General features: G+C 43.5%; 1 protein-coding gene across 1 annotated transcript; it reads left to right on the top strand.

Annotated features, from left to right (window-relative positions):
- Positions 1–3,821: 3,821 nt before the first annotated feature.
- Positions 3,822–14,823, top strand: LOC103534351 (astacin-like metalloendopeptidase). The gene is made up of 13 exons (XM_030452329.1): positions 3,822–3,916; positions 4,147–4,171; positions 6,366–6,382; positions 7,056–7,080; positions 7,974–8,045; positions 9,330–9,464; positions 10,087–10,204; positions 10,956–11,134; positions 11,249–11,333; positions 11,727–11,854; positions 12,851–12,966; positions 13,365–13,590; positions 14,548–14,823. The coding sequence occupies exons 1-13, from the start codon at positions 3,848–3,850 to the stop codon at positions 14,580–14,582; spliced, it is 1,230 nt and encodes a 409-aa protein (XP_030308189.1). The 5' UTR covers positions 3,822–3,847; the 3' UTR covers positions 14,583–14,823.
- The last annotated feature ends 2,787 nt before the right edge of the window (positions 14,824–17,610 follow it).

The following is a 17,610-nucleotide window of genomic DNA, read 5'->3' as shown; positions in this document are numbered from 1 at the left end:
GCACTGAGTGCCACATCCAGGCTCTTTTGAAATATCTCCAGACACGGAGAATCCACTACTTCCCTGGGCAGCCCATTCCAATGGCTGATCACCCTCTCCATAAAGAAATTCTTTCTAATATCCAACCTAAACCTCCCCTGGCACAACCTGAGACCCTGCCCTCTTGTCTTGCTGAGAGTTGCCTGGGAAAAGAGCCCAACTCCCCCCTGGCTCCAACCTCCTTTCAGGGAGTTGGAGAGAGTGATGAGGTCTCCCCTGAGCCTCCTCTTCTTTAGGCTGAACACCCCCAGCTCCCTCAGCCTCTCCTCATAGGGTCTGTGCTCGAGTCCCTTCACCAGCCTGGTTGCCCTCCTTTGGACCTGTTCCAGCACCTCGATATCCTTCCTGAACTGGGGGGCCCAGAACTGGACACAGGACTCTAGGTGTGGCCTCACCAGTGCTGCCAATCCACAACAATTCCAGTTATGCACTGTGGACCATACCATTGCTTCCATTGCTGGTTTTGGTAAAGCCAGATGATTTTCAAATTTTAAACTTGGTTAAAATCATACCATTAATCATGTATGGTAACCCCCACATAAGCTTTCAACATAAATATGTCTGTTTTCTTATTTCCTGGAGGTTTTTTCCCAGCATTTTACTACACAGCAAATAGGAGCTATTAGTTATAAACAGTCAGCTCTAATAAGCATTTTATTCCTCTTTTTTAACCAGGTATTGATGGTTTACATTAAATTTTGGGAGCTGCTTACAGTGAAACACTCCAAAGAGAATAATAACTGCATAACAGAGATGACTAAATGAGACACAGCTGAGGAAAATCTGGAAAGTGTAACTTTTCTACATCTGCTGCTTTGATTTTGGCTGTGTAGACTGTCCAGTGAACTCCCATATGCAACAAAAGAGAAAACACATTTTTATTCAGTGATGTGTCTGCAAAACCTTTTCTTGGTTGTGCACACAGGTCTGTCCAAATCAGCACATGTCCTCAGGCATAGCTCTTTCAGGAGCTCCTTTTTCTAATAAACTTCTTGCCTAAATAATTCTTGAAGCTTTGCTGTTGGTTTTGGACACCTGAAAATCCATTGTGCTGTAAAATCTGTGTCATCCCAAATGTTCACCAGAAGCTGGGATATACAGACAAGAGAACTTGAGCCCTGTCAAAATTTCCCATTTGGTTTTCTTCTAGACATGCAAAAGAGAACTTGTCTTTGCCAAGCCCCAGTTCAGTTCCTAAAGACAATTCTGTGGCACCTTTTCTGCTAGAGATACCAGCTTTACTGCATCCAGTAAAATCATCTCCTATTTTTGCAGTATCTCAAAAAATTATATGTTTTTTGGTTATGTTGTTGGGTTGTTTTGTTTTTTTTTTTTGATGAGTGGCAACAGACGACCTTCAACAAGACAAGAGGGCACGGTCTCAAGTTGTGCCAGGGGAGGTTTAGGTTGGAGATTAGAAAGAATTTCTTTATGGAGAGGGTGATCAGGCATTGGAATGGGCTGCCCAGGGAAGTAGTGGATTCTCCGTGTCTGGAGATATTTCAAAAGAGACTGGATGTGGCACTCAGTGCCATGGTCTAGCAACTGCTCCAGTGGGTCAAGGGTTGGACTCGATGATCTCTGAGGTCCCTTCCAACCCGGCTAATTCTATGATTCTATGATAACAGCACAGTGACAATTCCTCCCCTATGAATACCACGCTTTGGAAAACAAATGAAATATTGAAATATCAGGCACAAACCAAAGATGATTTGTTCTTCAGGGTGGGCAGGAGGCAGAGAGAGCACTTCCCCTCTCTCTGCTGTCCCTGCTTTGCCAGCTGCAGTATTTACAGCCACAGATTTCTGTACCAGCCTGCCCAGCATCACTGCTGCAGCACAGAGCTAAAGTGCCAGGCAGAGGAACTGCTTCAGATGGCAGCACGTTGGGATGCCCAGCATCAAAAAATCCAACATCCTTTTTGCCATGTTCTCTGATTCTTTCCTGAGCATTTAGGAGATATCAGTATTTTCCCAATAACATACCACAAATATGCCAAGGCTACTCGTATTCCTACCTCAGCTTTTAAATTTGGGTTGGGTTTTTTTTTTCCCTCTCACTATCTCTGATCCATCCTTTTGATTCTAGGCTGCTTTTCCCTGAGAGAGGCCTTTCCTTTTATCCCCTAAACTCTAATGGAAGGAGATGATAGGCAAGCCCCTTTCTGCAGTGTCTTTTTGGGGCAGTGTAGGCATAACAAGGCATCACAGACTTCTTTTGCCTTTGTGTTGAGTGAGAAACCTGTGGAACCATTCCAGGAATTCAGACAAGAGCTGTGCAACTTTACATCAACCCGAGGAAGATTTTCACCCCTGTGAAACACAACTATGAAGGAAGAGGCTTAGTGCAAGAACTTCTGCACACAGAGGACACACGGACTGCCTGTGTCAGCACATTAACAGCCTGACAGTGTCTGCTTCACCTTTGCTCTTTCATGGCTAAAAGGACCATGTTATTACTACCCTATGCCCAGGGCATACCTTACAGAAAAAGCAGCATTCCCCTGTGCTGCCTCCCTGTGGGGGTCATGAAACTTCATCCCTGGACTTTGTCAGCCCAGGCTTTCCCAAAGTACTCATCAGTGTGTGATTATGAGCTTCCCACCATTAAAATGCAGCACAAGCCTCAAAGATAAAATTCAGATTGCATTTCCATGCAGCTCCCTCCTAGCCTTGACTGAGTACAGGTGCTAAACCTTCTGCTGCTGCTTGAGCCCTTCACCACCATGGATAACTTCCAGAGCATCTTCTAGAGCATGGATAACTTCTGGAGTGCCTTTTTTATACAGAAAGAAGGACTAACAGTGTGAGGGGGTTTAAAACTTACTCTGAGGGTGGCTAAGCACTGGCATTGCCTAGAGACAGAATCTGTACATCCTATTATTCATTCTTTTTCCCCAGGCATGAAAAATGTACTCTGACACAAACCAAGTGTGTATCAGGACCAGACAACTCCCCAGTGGGTCACCCAGCAGAGCTTTGCTGCAAGAAGGTGACAACAAGAGGACAAGAAGCTCAGCAGTGGTTCCTGGTTTAGCTCCTACAAGCATTTCCTGCTTCCCACATCCACTTCTGGATCAGTGGAGTCTGGCAAGCAATAGATCTGTTAATCTTTCTCAAAATGAGTAAGTGCTGCTTCTGCTGTCTTTTTTTCTGCCCCTCTGGTCACAAAGTTCATGAGGGCACCCACAGCTCTGCAGCTACCAGATATTATGGAAGTCAGGACATGTTCCTGAGGTTATGGAACACCAGGAAACACTGCAAAGGAAAGAAAAATTCTACTTATAGAACCATAAGCTGAGAAGATGAAAGATACCTCCTCAGGGAAGGCACAGACATGAGCTGAGTGAGTGGTGATGCACTGAAGCAACACAACACTGCCATGTGTGGTCATCTCTTCTGTGACAGAGAGATAAAAAAGCCACCTACCATCTAAACCAGCACCAGTACAGAACTCTGGAGAGCTATCCAGGAACAAGAGCCAAACCAAACACCTGAGGAAAGATCCTCCAAGAAAGAGAGGAAGTGCCTGGCAGCACAAGCATGAGGCTGATCCAGCTCCAGAGCTGCAAGGATGACAGCAAGGAGCCGAGGGATGCTGAAGATGACTGTGACAGCAGGAGCAAGGCACTGGGAGATGCCCAGAGGCTAAACTGGCTGTTGAGGCTGCAAAAGAAGTTGCTTCCTGCTAGGATCCCCATTGGCTGGTGCAGTTTTTTTCAGCCCTGGCAGAGCAGGCTCTGCTGGTATATCTAGCAGCAGCACTCCTGAGATAAGGACAGGAACTGGTGGGCTGGCAGGACTGGAGAATGGATCTGAAGATGTTCCTTGTCTTCACTGCATTTCTGCTTCATGCTGCCCTGGGCTTCCCTATTCAGGTGAGAGCAGTTCCATGCACCCATGGGCCTCCTTCTGACTGAGCTGTGATGCCTCTGTGTGAAGCTGTGGAGACTCATTTTGATAAATTTCCTGCAAGAAAAATATTAGTAATATAATAATATATAAAGAAAACCTACTGTTTTCCCCCCCTTTGGCCTGACTTTGGGGTTATTGTTGCTGCATTTATGAGCTAGGGATGAATAATGCCTTTTATCTATTGGTTTTGCAGGACAGCTATGAAAACAGCACTGCAAGTAAGTAGGATTTCTACTGTATTTTAGAGTTGAGTGTTAATTCTTGAGTGTGTATCACACACATTGTCATGTGGGTGCCTTGGTTATAGAGCATGTGTAAGCACTGACTCTAAAGCCTTTTGAATAAAGCCATTTTTCCTAATTTTTTTACTGGGCTGAATGCAGATGTGGACTTACTCAGATGTGTTTTGCACATGCTTCTGGTGTATTGCTTGTTGGGTTAATTTAGATGTTCTTTCACAGGCTTGAAAAGAAGATTTCAAGCAGATATTTTAATACCTTTCCATTAAGTTGGATGTTACAAAAAAAAAAAAAAAAAGAATGCTACTTGTGTTTCCTTGGCTAGCTTGGTGCAGCAGTAAAAAGATGTCAGGCATCAGAGAGAGCTTTGCTTTGACCTGGGATAGAAAACAATTCATACAAGGCTTAGCTGAACAGCTCACAAAACAGAAGGAGGTCACTGCAGATCTCCAGAGAAGTTCAATTGAAATAAAAGTGTGGGTAGACTTTACTGACAGCAACAAACTGGGGGGTGATGGCATGGAAGGGGAAAAGGCCTTGGGAAATTCTGCTTGACCAAGTGAGAGCCACTAAGTGGCTGATGAAAACTGAGCAGGTCTTCTTTGGAGCTGTCATTTCTGGCAGAGAAGCAAAGGGATGTTGTAAAAACACTGCTTGGGATGTTTGGAATCAAAGCCAAGGGACAGGCTTGGTTTTAACCATTGTTAGTGAGTGCTCTTTGTGCCTTTTGAGGCATTTTCCAGTATTTGCTGAGTGCAGGGAGGAAATGCACAATGTCATTTTGCAAGCTGTACCACACCTGTGTGTGTACCACACATCTGTACCAGATGTTCAGCTGATCAAGGACACTGCAGATGCCTTCTGTGATAGCTCATTTGGTCTTTATATGCCCAGGAAGCTGGAGCCAAATTTCCACCTCCTTTGCCCAGTCAATTAATCCAGTGCTTCTTGGGTGCAAGAATTCTAAATCTGGTCAATTCCACTAAAAATGTGCACTCCTGCAGAGTTTTATTGGATGCCATGGATCTCTGTGATGCAGCTGAGAGCAAGTGACTGAAATTTTCTGTAATAATAAACTACTGCCACTCCACTTCCATTGCCAGGTAGCCAAAGGAACAGGCTGGAGAGACAGGCTGAAGGATTTTTGGCTCAATAATCCTGTTGCAGGTTCTAGATAGATGCTGAACAGAAGGAAGCCCCTTCAGCAGATTTGGGCAATAACCACTCTGAAAAGGGAAAGGTGCTGCAAGCTATGACAGCACTTGGCACATCTATTGAAAAAAACATGGTCAAAAAGATAACATGGACAGGCTTAGAAATCAGGACTATTTGCAGAAGCATTCTCTATGTCAATGTTGGATAGGAAAAAAACCCAGTGGTTTTAAGTTTTGGCAAGGAAGAGTGCAATTCCTGGCAAACTGAAAGAGATTGCCAGAAGGGTTTGTGGCATATCCATCATACTTTAGAACAGGATAAACAAACTGTGGTCAGGAATAGCATCAATAATATTATTTCTGCCTTAGGGAAAGGAGATAAACTGGGTGACCTCTGGAGATTCTTGTAATTTCTAAACTTTTTTTAGATAATAATGAAGTTTTTGCTCAGAAATTTATATATTGAATCAGATTTTCACTTCCATGTCTGTATCTAGAGACTGACGTTTGGTAGAAATCAAAATATATCACACTAGAAGAGCTTAAGATTCAGAAGAATTCCAAACTGCTGTCAAGTAGATCCTGAAGCTGAGATTATTTGCCCCATGCTAAATTATAGCCTTCATCCTATTTTATAACTTTACACTTTGACACTGTGAAACCAGAGAGGATTGCTGAGCTGGTTATCCTGCACCTGATGCAGTGAAATCCAGGAACAAAACATATTAGGCTGCCTGTGTTATTTTCCACCCTGAAGCTGATAAAATGCTTTTCTAGAAGGTAGATGAGGTGGAGTCTGTCCCTCAGCATGACCTAGTAGGGATTTGCAGAGCTCTTTGTTTAAAGATCAGTTTAATTTGTGTGCAGAGGCATCAGTTAGTGCATCCTCTCCAAGCAAAGGCATTCCCAGGCCTGAGGATGCCTGTGCTGTTCTACACTGGGAAGCTGCATTCACAATCTAATTTCTCTCTTTTGTTTGTCTGTTTTTTTAATTATTTTTTCTTCCTTGCTTTTTGCAGCAACAGAGCCTACTGAGGTAAGGACAGCTAAATCATCTTTTTGTTCACTTTGGGGCTCAGCACTGTGGGGAGCGAAGTCAACGTGCACATGTTCCACCCATATCTGCACCTCTGCAGGAAAGTCTTCTCAGATCAAGACTGTCTGAGAGTGAGCAGTTCCCATCCCTGTTCCATTTATTGCTCCCCAGTGCCCAGATATAGCCCAGTGAGCTTTCCTTTTCTCTGGGTTCACAGAGAAAACTCAAAACTGATTTTATTTCTACAAAGCAAGGGCAGGATGGCAATGGGAGACCTGAGCCACACAGTTCCCCAGCAGGAGTACCTACCACAGCCTTTCACTGGTGTATTGTGGGGCCAGACTGGGAGAACATCCCTGGCCATTCCATCAGCCTTGTACTCCTACTAGTAGGAACAGAAATAAAGCTGGAAGAACTGAAGCTGACACCACACCTGAAATTTGCATTTCCTGAGTCTTCTGTGCTGATTCCCTTCATGATATCCATATTTTCCAACACAGTCAACATAAATATCTGCCACATATCTTTACACAGTATATAAAAGCTCAAGATTGCACTGGTGAAAGATACTTTCAGTGGTAGAATGGATACTTTTATCCTTTAGGTTTTATGAGGCTTAATAGTTATGTTATAACATAAAGTGTGAGCTAATACCAATGCACCTTTCTTTCAGGTTACTACACAGGAGGATGTATATGGTATGTATTATTCCAGCCAAATGCAAGCATTTGATATACAGATTGTTAGCAACTCAGTTCCTCAGAAAGCAGCACAGACTTAACACAAATTAATCATAAGGAAGAAATTTTACTCACCATAATATTTTACACAAAGAGGAGTCTCTTAGCCTTGGGCAATTGCTTGAGCTTGCTAAAAAACCTTCAGCTGTTTCTATTGCTAAAAACAGCTCCGTTTAAATAATCTCCAGTTTAAGTCTCTTCCAAAGGTTACAGCAAGAGCAGAGGCCATGTACTTGAGCTTTTTATTGATGTCAAGACTTATGCACAATACCCAGGGCTGGATGATTCTCCTCCTCAGGCCTTGGAGTCCCTGGTGCTGGGCTTAGCTGGGGACACCAGTCTGACCAGTGGAGTAGGAATGCAGCTCCAATTTCATGAGTTCCAAGTGTTTTTTTCAGGAGGTCAGTGTGTCCAACAGCAAGGAGCAGAGCTCCTTTTTAATATTTTTTTTTGTGTGTGTGCTCCTGGTGTCTCATGCTGGGGATTTGAGTGCAAACTGCACCTGCAGAAAGCAAACAGCACTGAGCAAAGGTCCAGGTCTGAAAATGCAATCTCTAGGAAGGGGAGGGAAAGAAGGGAGGGAAAGTGGGGCTGGGAAGGGAGAGAAATACTGAAAGAGAATGATTCTTACAACTGCATTAATGCTAAAATAGACACAGTTGGGAGGTTGACAAAATTGTGTCACTGAGCAAATCTCTGTATGAGTGAACATCATGCCAGTCCCTAAATAGGCTCTGGACAGTTCACATGCATCCCTGTCATCAGGACTTGTGGGAATTCATCAGGTTAAAAATCAAGGATGCACATTTTCAGTGGGAGAGGGAAAGTGATACTTTTGTATTTCTGTGCAGAATCCCCATCGCCTCCAGAGCCTGACTCCGAGGACCAAGTTATTTTTAGCAGAATTCTGGAAGTTAACAAGGGTAAGGCCAGCAAAGCCCTGCTTATAATGGGTCTCTGATGCATTTTGGGGGTGATGTGGGAGGTATAAGGTCTTGTGACAATCTGTGCAAATGTTTTTCCTCTCTTGCACACCATCAGGTAAGATATGTCTAGGGACAGGCCACTGGGACTGCTGTGTGGTCTGCAGAAGCCTCATGGCATCTCAGATCTATAGTGCCAATACTGGTGATAACACCAGAACTATCTATCAGAAGCAACTTAACTATCATGGCAGCTTCTTCAGCTTTAGCTCTCCACATTTTACTCATTCTTTGGACATAAAAAGAGAACTTGGGTATTTGGGTGCTTTATTATTTCACTGCCTTTACTCGAATGCAAACACCACTTGCATTCAGTCATCATATGGCTTTGTAGAGCAGACTCCTGCATAATTTATGGTCAGGTGTGTGATCTCTGCTCCAGACTTTCTATTCCTAAGGACACAGGAGCAAAGATAGGAAGCAGATAATGTCCACCTAGCCCAGTAGTCTCACGCTAGTCAAGAGCAGATGCTTATGGAAAAATAGAAAAGGAGGAGGAGGCGTTTCCCAAGTGTGCTTAGCAAGGGTCCAGCAGCCTATGGCTCAGATATTTCATAGAATCACAGAATCATGGAATCAGCTGGGTTGGAAGGGACCTCAGAGATCATCAAGTCCAACCGTTGATCCACTCCCACTGCGGTTCCCAGCCCATGGCACTGAGTGCCACATCCAGGCTCTTTTGAGATATCTCCAGACACGGAGAATCCACTACTTCCCTGGGCAGCCCATTCCAATGCCTGATCACCCTCTCCACAAAGAAATTCTTTCTAATCTCCAACCTAAACCTCCCCTGGCACAACTTGAGACCCTGCCCTCTTGTCTTACTGAGAGTTGCCTGGGAAAAGAGACCAACCCCCCCCTGGCTCCAACCTCCTTTCAGGGAGTTGTAGAGAGTGACGAGGTCTCCCCTGAGCCTCCTCTTCTCCAGGCTGAACACCCCCAGCTCCCTCAGCCTCTCCTCATAGGGTCTGTGCTCGAGTCCCTTCACCAGCCTGGTTGCCCTCCTTTGGACCTGCTTCAGGACCTCAATCTCCTTCCTGAGATGAGGAGCCCAGAACTGGACACAGGACTCAGGGTGTGGCCTCACCAGGGCTGAGTACAGGTTTTTTTTTAAAAATATAAAAAATATTAAAAAAAAAATTAAAATTGGAGCAGGTGGTGACCACGGAGTCCCTTGGGGTGGCACCTTCACAGTCGCTGCATTTCCCCATTTTCTCACCCCAGACAGCTCTCAGTACTTGCTGGAAGGTGACATAGCTCCACAAAGGAGTCGCAGTGCCTTCAACTGTCGCCACTGCAAATGGCCCCAGTCCAGCGATGGGATTGTTCGTGTTCCCTATGTCTTGGATCCTGCTTATGGTGAGTGTAAATTTTGATCTTTTTTTTGGACTCTAACCAACAAGCTTCAGGTTGAAACCTACCTCCCCTGGCCTCACAAAGAGCTATTAACTCAAAGCTAAGGATTTACATGTGCAGTGCAAGCATAGATGAATTTTAAATTGCAAAGACCTGAACGGGAAATGAAAAAGGGATCAAATTTCCTTGAGAAGTTTGCATCCATAATGTTTGGGTCTGGTCTCTTGGAGACAAAAATAATCGTTCCCTCCAGTGGCATCTGCCAGAATACCTGCCTTGATAAGCTTTATGCCCATTGCAGTGTGGTTTCAATGGGGTACTTTTCATTTGTGTACAATCAAGTGTACAATCAGAAGACACCTCAACAATCACCATTGTAGTTTCAAACAAGGAGTTGAGAAAAAAAGGGCTGTCACCTGAATCTGTTTGGGTAATATCTGGATAGAGAGGACCTTGTACCAGGTTATTAATACCTTAAATGAAATTCATTACTGAGCAAAAGCAAGAAAAATCCAAGCTTAATGTTTCTGTCCCTCATTTGCCCTATTTTTGAGTACAGGTGAGATCTTAATGGCACCTTTCATCATCCTTGTTTGATCCCTCAAAATTAACTCTTTTTCTCCAGAGGAGAGCCACATAAGAGGGATTCATGAGGCCATGGCAGAATTTGAAGCACTGACTTGTATCAACTTTGTGAAGCGTGAGAAGGAACGTGACTACCTCAGCATTAGATCTGCAGATGGGTAAGTGAAATGCTAAATTAGCAGGTCATTTCTACCTTGTTTTTCAATTCTCCACCATGCTGATATGACCTTGAAGTGTAAAGAGGGATGGATTTGAAGGAGAAACTGTGTTTTATCACAGGGCCAAGGTATCCTCCTTGGACACCTTGCTAGTCCAAAGACTCAGCAGTTCCATGAGGAACTCACCAAAGACATGCAGCAGGTCATGAGAAAGCAGCATTAAGATGGGAAGAATATCCAAGCTCATGTTTTCTGTGTGGTCCAGCACACATTTAAGCCTAACCCATAACACATTCCTGTAGGTTTGATTTGCACAGCCAAAACTAATTTCAACTGATGATCTAAAGAGTTCTCTGAGTCACGAAGTTAGCTGTGAAGGTCAGAACAGGTGTCTGGGAGAGAACTGCTCAACACCCATTATCCTGAAAGTGCTGTTCATCTTAGCTCCAGCTCTGCTAGTGTGCTCAGTGTTTTGGAAAAGCTGTTATTCCTAGGGAGAAAGAAAGTAATTATTTCTAGTCACTGTGTAAAGAAAGTCAGAATGCAGGAATGAAGATGTCCCAGGAAGCCTTAGTGGTTATTTTTATGTTGTTTTCTACACCATGGTTAGTTTGGGCTTTCTGTAGACTGTCAGAGTGGACAGTAAGGAATCCTCCCACCCTCACAAAATGTGTGTGAAGCAATGCTCTCTGTACCATCCCTTTGTCTGACACTGAAAATCCTGTAAGGCTTCTGTTGGTGCCTCTCTCAGCTGCTGGTCCAACTATGGGAAAGTAGGAGGTGGACAGACTGTCTCTGTGATGAAAGGAGGCTGCATGTGGAAAGGAATAATTCAGCATGAACTGGACCATGCCCTGGGCTTCTTGCATGAACATTCTCGGAGTGACAGGGATAAACATGTAAAGATCATGTGGGAGTACATCAGTCCACGTAAGTGCCTTGGAACTCCTAAGCCCATAAAGTGGTGTAAATGTGTCCTGCTACTCCCTGCAGGGAGTAAAGAGGAGGCAATAAATGCTCTAAGTACAATATCATGTGTTGCAGATGACAGGCCAGACTTCAAGAAATTTGAACACTCCAACAACCTGGGTCTTCCATATGATTATTCCTCAGTAATGCACTACGGCCCGTAAGTACCAGCATGGCATTGCTTTTACTTTTACAGGATTACTTTCCATAATAACTCTCCTCACTACCTTTCTACTACAGTTTCCCCTTTCTGTCTCTAAGAAAAGCACTGTGAGTTAGTTCAGAGAAGCTGCTACCCAAGATGAATTCCTTATCCTTTAGCTTTTCACCAAGGAGCCATTCACAGCTGAGCTTAGGAGTCACCTTGAGGCTGACTCTGCTTCTGGTCATCTCTATCAAACCCCTCTGAACAGCACTGTTGGTCACAGCAATCACTTGTGTACAATTCTTGTTCTCCCTCCAAAGCATGAAATTAAACCTTCAAAGAAGTAATTGTGCTTAAAGTACATAATTTTTCACAGGTTTTTTTTGTGTTTTTTTTTTTCTTTTTCAGATACACTTTCACTAATACCAGTGGGAAAGCAACTATTATACCAATTCCTGATGGATCAGTCCATATTGGACAGAGGCAGGGACTGAGCAACTTGGACGTGGCCAAAATCAACAAACTGTACAATTGCAGTAAGTGTCTCAAAGCCACCCTTTCATCTCCTTTCATATCCTTCACAGAGCTGTTTGGGGGCACTGCAGAGGGAGCAGTTTCTCAGCAAAGAACTGTGAGCCTCTTCTCAAGTCATGGTACCCATTAGGGTCATTCTAGCAGAGAGTGCAAAGGTGAAGCTGGAGGCATACTGTGATTACTGAGAAAATGCTTTCTGCTTCCAACTCAAATCAGACATATTCACTGTTGCCCTAAGTGGCTGCTGTGCAACTGGCCTAACTGCATACCATGCTTCACTGGAGTCATTTGGTTTTTCACAGCTCAGGAGATAAATACAAACCCCAGAAAGAGCCAGACATTTATGTTCCTCATTGCAGTTTGTATTTAAGACCCTGATCCAAACTGGAAGAGCTGTAGGCTCCTGTGGACTGGGTGAGTTTCCTTATGCCTTGTCCAGTTTTCAAGTGTTTAAGCTGTCATTCTAAATCTGCAAGTATTTTAAACTCATTAATCTTCTGATAGAAGATATAGAAGATATCTTTCTGATAGAAGAAATTCTCCTATAAAAGGAGATTAATTCAAAGGAAGAAACCATGATGAATAAAGTATTACCCCTTGCACAGAATAAAACCAAAGTCCTCCTCCTAAGCTTAGAATTTAAGCATTCCAGGGACACCTTATTCCATCTTCTCCATCCCAGGAAAGAAATATCACCAATTGCAGTGAATTTAAACTTTTTTCAGAAATACAGGAAGAGATCCTTTGCTAATCTGTGGAGCTAATTAATGAAAACTAATTCCTTCTCCAAGCACTTTGTGACTTCCCATCTCGATGTGCAGATACTTTGCGTTATGTGAAAATTAGGACCATGTGAGCCTTCATTTTACTCAAGATGTACCACTATGGAGAAATTAATGCTGGAAGATCAAAAAATCAAGGCCAGTCCATTCTGAAGAGATTGTGCTGATCAATGAGTGGAAGATCTGGTGCTGAAGCAAACCCTGTTTCTTTCTCAGGTCGCTGCAGCACTATTCTGGATGCAGCATCGGGCTCACTGAGATCTGCCAACTACCCCAGAAATTACTCAGACAACACCAGCTGTGTCTGGCTCATCAGAACCAGAGCCAGAAAGGTAAGCACAGGTTAACAGTGGCCCTGAGTAAGCTTACTTCTGTGTTAAGCATTTTGTACTTTGCCTACCAGTTGCCAGGTAGGATCCTCTCTATGGGGGATATTTCAGACTGGTCTCTACTTCTTCTTCGTGTCCTTAAGCCAGCCATGGGCAAAGACAGCAGCAGAGCTGTGATTTTGAAAAACCTCCATTGAAAAACCCTGTCAGGTTTGCAAAACCAAGACAAAGCAGCCTGAGCAGGGGAGAGTTCAGTCACAAGATCTGAACCCTGCAAGAAGATCTGAACCCAGCCACAAGATCTGAAGCCCTGTCTGGGCTTGGCTACACCTGAGTTTCTGTCTGTTTCAAAGGACAACCATAAAAGGAGGCACATATATTTATATTCTTTTCCCTTCCAGATTTCCCTGCACTTTCAAGCCTTTGAACTGCAGAAAACCAGAGGCTGTCAGGGTGACTATGTTAAAGTCTATGATGGACCCAGCAAGTCTTCTGCAGTTCTAATGGACAAGACCTGTGGGTCAAAGCTACCCAATGACTTATTTGCTTCCAGTAATCATATGCTCATAGAATTTGTCACAGATGGTGCTGAGACAGCTTCTGGTTTCCAAGCCATCTTTTTTTCTGGTAGGTCTGAAAACAAGGAGAATGGCAAAGAAAAACAATTTGTGTCAAATACACTTCCCTCTTCACAGAGGAAAAACACTGTCTGAGGAACTGCTTTCCACAAGAGACATAAATTTCTACTTTTCTTCTGGTATAATGGGTCAATCCTACTCTGATACCACTTACTCCTTCAGGCAAATGGGGGCAAGCTCAGGACAAGTGCTGGTAGCCAGGGGATTCAGGGTTGCCTCTCAGCTATCTGCCATTCTAACTCGTGTGCCATTGAGGGTGACATCACTTTAATATTGCTGCTAGCACTGCTAGCACAATAGAAAGAGAATAAATCATACTGCAGGATTTAAATACATCTCTTCTCTGAAAGATGCAGTTTTTAATCACACAGTTCAGAGGGCAAGACAGATTTATGGTGACCCATGTTACCAAGCCCCATGGCAAGAAGAGAGGCAGTATTTTTATCCCTTTTTGGGATCCTTGGAATCTACCCACCTAATCCACATCTTCTGCAGTCCCATTTAATTCAGCACTAAGGACACAGCAATACAATAAAGTCACCATGTGCATCTAAGCTAGCAAGTATCAGCTGGAACACAGAAATGAGCCTACAGCAACTGTACAGGGGTGCAGCTTGCCTTGGTGTGAGAGAGATCTCAGCTGTGTCATAGGACCTTGTGTTTGCCATGGGACAAGTGCACAGACTTTGCAGAAAGCCACTGAAATGCACTGACTTAACCCAAACCAACCCAGCAGTTTTGGATTGTCTCTGTGTAGCATCTATTGCAGTCCACTGTAGCTATGGAAGGAAAACCAAGAAAACTCCCCATGACACTTTGAAATGTCAAAGCCCAGAAAGAAATCCTAGCTGTCTGATAAAATGTGATTTAACATTTATATATTTTAGGGATGCTACAGTTTGCCCAGAGAGCTCAGAAAGCTAAATTTCTCTCATTTCACTTACAGTGAGGACTCAAAGAAAACCTAGGATGCACAACTGACTTGATGAAGAAGAACCTATTCTGTGAATATTGAAATTATGTTTTTCTTACTTTGCTCCTGTCCTGGCTCAGATCAGTGTGAAATATAATTCTATTAAGAATCAAAGTTTTTTCATCTTCCTGAGAAAGTTTACTCCCCAAGCCTCATGTATGAATTCTATACATTTGGCGTGCTCCTCCTTTTGTCTGCACAGTTAAGTTATTACCTCTTTCTATTTAACAATTGAATAAAAAGCTTCATTTAAAAAAAAAAAAGTTTCCATTCTCTTTTCCAGTAGTTCCTTAGCCATGCACACTACCAATGGGATCTGATTTCTTAGCCCCCTTCATCCAGCTCCAGGGCCATCTATCTCATAAGGATGCCACCACAGATTTAGATGACTAAAGAGACCAGCTCCAAACTTCATTTTAGAGATCTTCATTTAGAGATTCATTTTATGATCTTCACAGATCTTAAATAAAGGCTCTTCTTCCAGCCTGACATCCAAACTTCCAGAAATGACATTTCCCTTAATAATCCTGTTAAACTGCAAGAATGATGAACACAACAAAACTCTTGCCAGTAAAGGACTCATCATTTCCACTGCAGTTTTCCTTCTACAGTTCCGGGATACAGGGCACAGCTGAAGGTGCTTATTTACCTAAAAGCCATTTTTAGTCCACAGATAGAGTTAAACCTATCACAGGATAAGAGGTGGACCAGATAATGCTGCTAGAGCTCATGCACATCTTCAGTTCTCCAGGGAAGGGATTTTTTTGTTAGGCAAGAAGCTGAACTCTCCTCTTTCTGATCTCTGAAGAAGGACAAAGAGCAGGAAGAGTGGCAGAGCTCTGAAGAATTTATTTCCCAGTCTTTGCCTGCAATCACACTTTTAAAATGCCATCATCTTGACCAAGACAAGAGACCTGTAATCAAACAAACCAGAACAAAACAGGCTGCTATTTCACTCTTGTAGCACAGCCAGATAGTTAAACCTAAGTATTTAATACTTGTGTATTTAGGGTTTGAAAAAAACCAAAAACCTTTCCTGTTCTTACAGGGTAACATTAGGAACCTTTGTATATTTCTTAGAGAAAATGCATTTCTAGAAAACAATAGTGGTAAATTCATTGGAATCTCAGAGTAAAATCTATATAGCAAACAAAACATTATTAATTCCTTTTCTCTTATAAAGAGAATCTGATCTGATTTCTTAGCCCCCTTCATCCAGTTCCAGGGCCATCTATCTCATAAGGATGCCACCATAGGTTTAGATGGCTGAAGAGACCAGGAGGCACCAAACACACTTAATTTGCAAGCATTTGCTCAAAGCCTTGCCTGTATTTATACTATTAGGTGAAGAATCAGTCACTGCTTGATGGTACAGAAATTTTAATTCCATTGAAGATTGCTTCCTTATCCCCAGTAGCTGAGCAAATGCCTCTCAACACAGCCACTTTGAGTCTGCTTTAGAAGAGACATTTCTTCAGTTCTTCAGACACTGCCAGAGAGTTTTAGCTTCTGATACATTATTCTAATTATCCTCACCAGTCACATGTTGCTATCAACACATCATAAAAGGAGAAGTCCTTCAGAAATACTGTTTAAAATGCAGCTTTACAGAAGATATTTGACAGTCGTGATTTCTGAGCCCCTAAAAAAGCCAGAAACAAGGAAATAATACTGCAGAGCTAGAATCTGCTGGTGGATTGGTGACAATCCATATCCTAGCCTTTTTTTTTTTTTTTTTCTCTTTTTTTAGAGGAAATTCAGGTGGGGTTGAGCTGTTCCACAGGGTGATGAAAAGGAAGTGTCAGGTCTTTTAGGTTCTTAAACTTGGAGAGATGGTGATTTCAGTAGATGAGCTTTGTGGAAAAGAGCCCTGAAACACTGTTGGCAGTGACTGAGAACTGAATAAATCTGTGATACCTGTGTATTGCTAAAATAAATGAGGTTTTCTCTTTGAGGGACATTAAAGTAATCTGTGTTAATAAAAACCACACCCAGTGGAGAGTGAGAACCTTGTTGGTTTTCTTTCTAATTCCACTGGAAGTGGAATTTCTGGCATTTCTTTGCCAGGAGGCAGCCAGCAGAGTCCAGACCCACTTGGAGATGGTCAGATCCCTGTTGGATATCCCTGTAAAGCTGATCAGAAAGATTGAGTCAAGGTTCAACCTAAGCATGTGACCACTCATTGGCACCAGGGCAACTCTTCCCAGATACCAGAACCTCAGGATGCTGTGAGAAGCCCAGGAGAGCCACCAATTCCACCTAACCTGGGTTCCTGAGCATCAGCTGGAGTGTCCAGGGGCAGCAAGATGAGGCAGCCTGTCTGTGTCTGCAAATACTTCCTAGCCCAAGGAGTTTCACATCTCTTGCTGTGACTATACATGTCCCCCTGCCCTGTTTCAACTTAAAGGTAGAAGCCACAGGGGCGTCCTATCCTCATAGAATCATAGAATTGGCTGGATTGGAAGGGACCTCAGTGATCATGTCTTGCCCTGTAGCACCTTTCTCTCATAAATGTGGGGATTCTCCTCCAGCACATGGCTACAGACAGGGCAGCAGCACTACCAAAGGGGGTCCCAGCCTATGAGAGGTTTCATGAAGCTACTACTCAGTGGGTGCAACATCCATTGTCACACATCCAGAGCCATGCTTGCACCTCCTTCCTCATTCTTTGTTACCTCCACCAGAAACCTCAGATAATGCAGCAACGTTGTCTCCAGAGAAAACACCCTGCCAGAGAAAATGTCTGCTGGGCCAGCAAGCACTTCAGCAGGGAAAGCAGCATCATAAATCACAGCTGGGATTGTTCCAGGCCCAGATCCAGGTGTGCAGAGGGTCTCACTGGGACAACAGTGGGCATCACCCTCAAGCAGTCCTGGTCTGGAAGGTGTTTCAGCAGGACAGAGCAGCAGGCAGATTGTGAGCATCCCTTGCAGGTTTGTGTTTCTGGGGTGCTGCCCCAGTGGGGTGAAGCTGGAACTTCTGCTTCTGGATCAGATCCACATATGGAAGCCTTCACATGCACAAAGCCTCCCATGG

Source organism: Calypte anna, chromosome 5A (genome assembly GCF_003957555.1).
Source record: "Calypte anna isolate BGI_N300 chromosome 5A, bCalAnn1_v1.p, whole genome shotgun sequence".
Lineage (NCBI taxonomy): Eukaryota > Metazoa > Chordata > Aves > Apodiformes > Trochilidae > Calypte > Calypte anna.
This window is presented reverse-complemented; position numbering and strand designations above follow the sequence as displayed.

What these genes read in the sequence shown, in the direction of transcription:
- LOC103534351 (XM_030452329.1), top strand. Translation starts at nt 3,848, where the DNA reads ATGGATCTGAAGATGTTCCTTGTCTTCACTGCATTTCTGCTTCATGCT. An exon ending in CCCTGGGCTTCCCTATTCAG is followed by an intron (nt 3,917 to 4,146) that starts GTGAGAGCAGTT and finishes TTGGTTTTGCAG; the next exon opens with GACAGCTATGAAAACAGCAC. An exon ending in AGCATTAGATCTGCAGATGG is followed by an intron (nt 10,205 to 10,955) that starts GTAAGTGAAATG and finishes TGCCTCTCTCAG; the next exon opens with CTGCTGGTCCAACTATGGGA.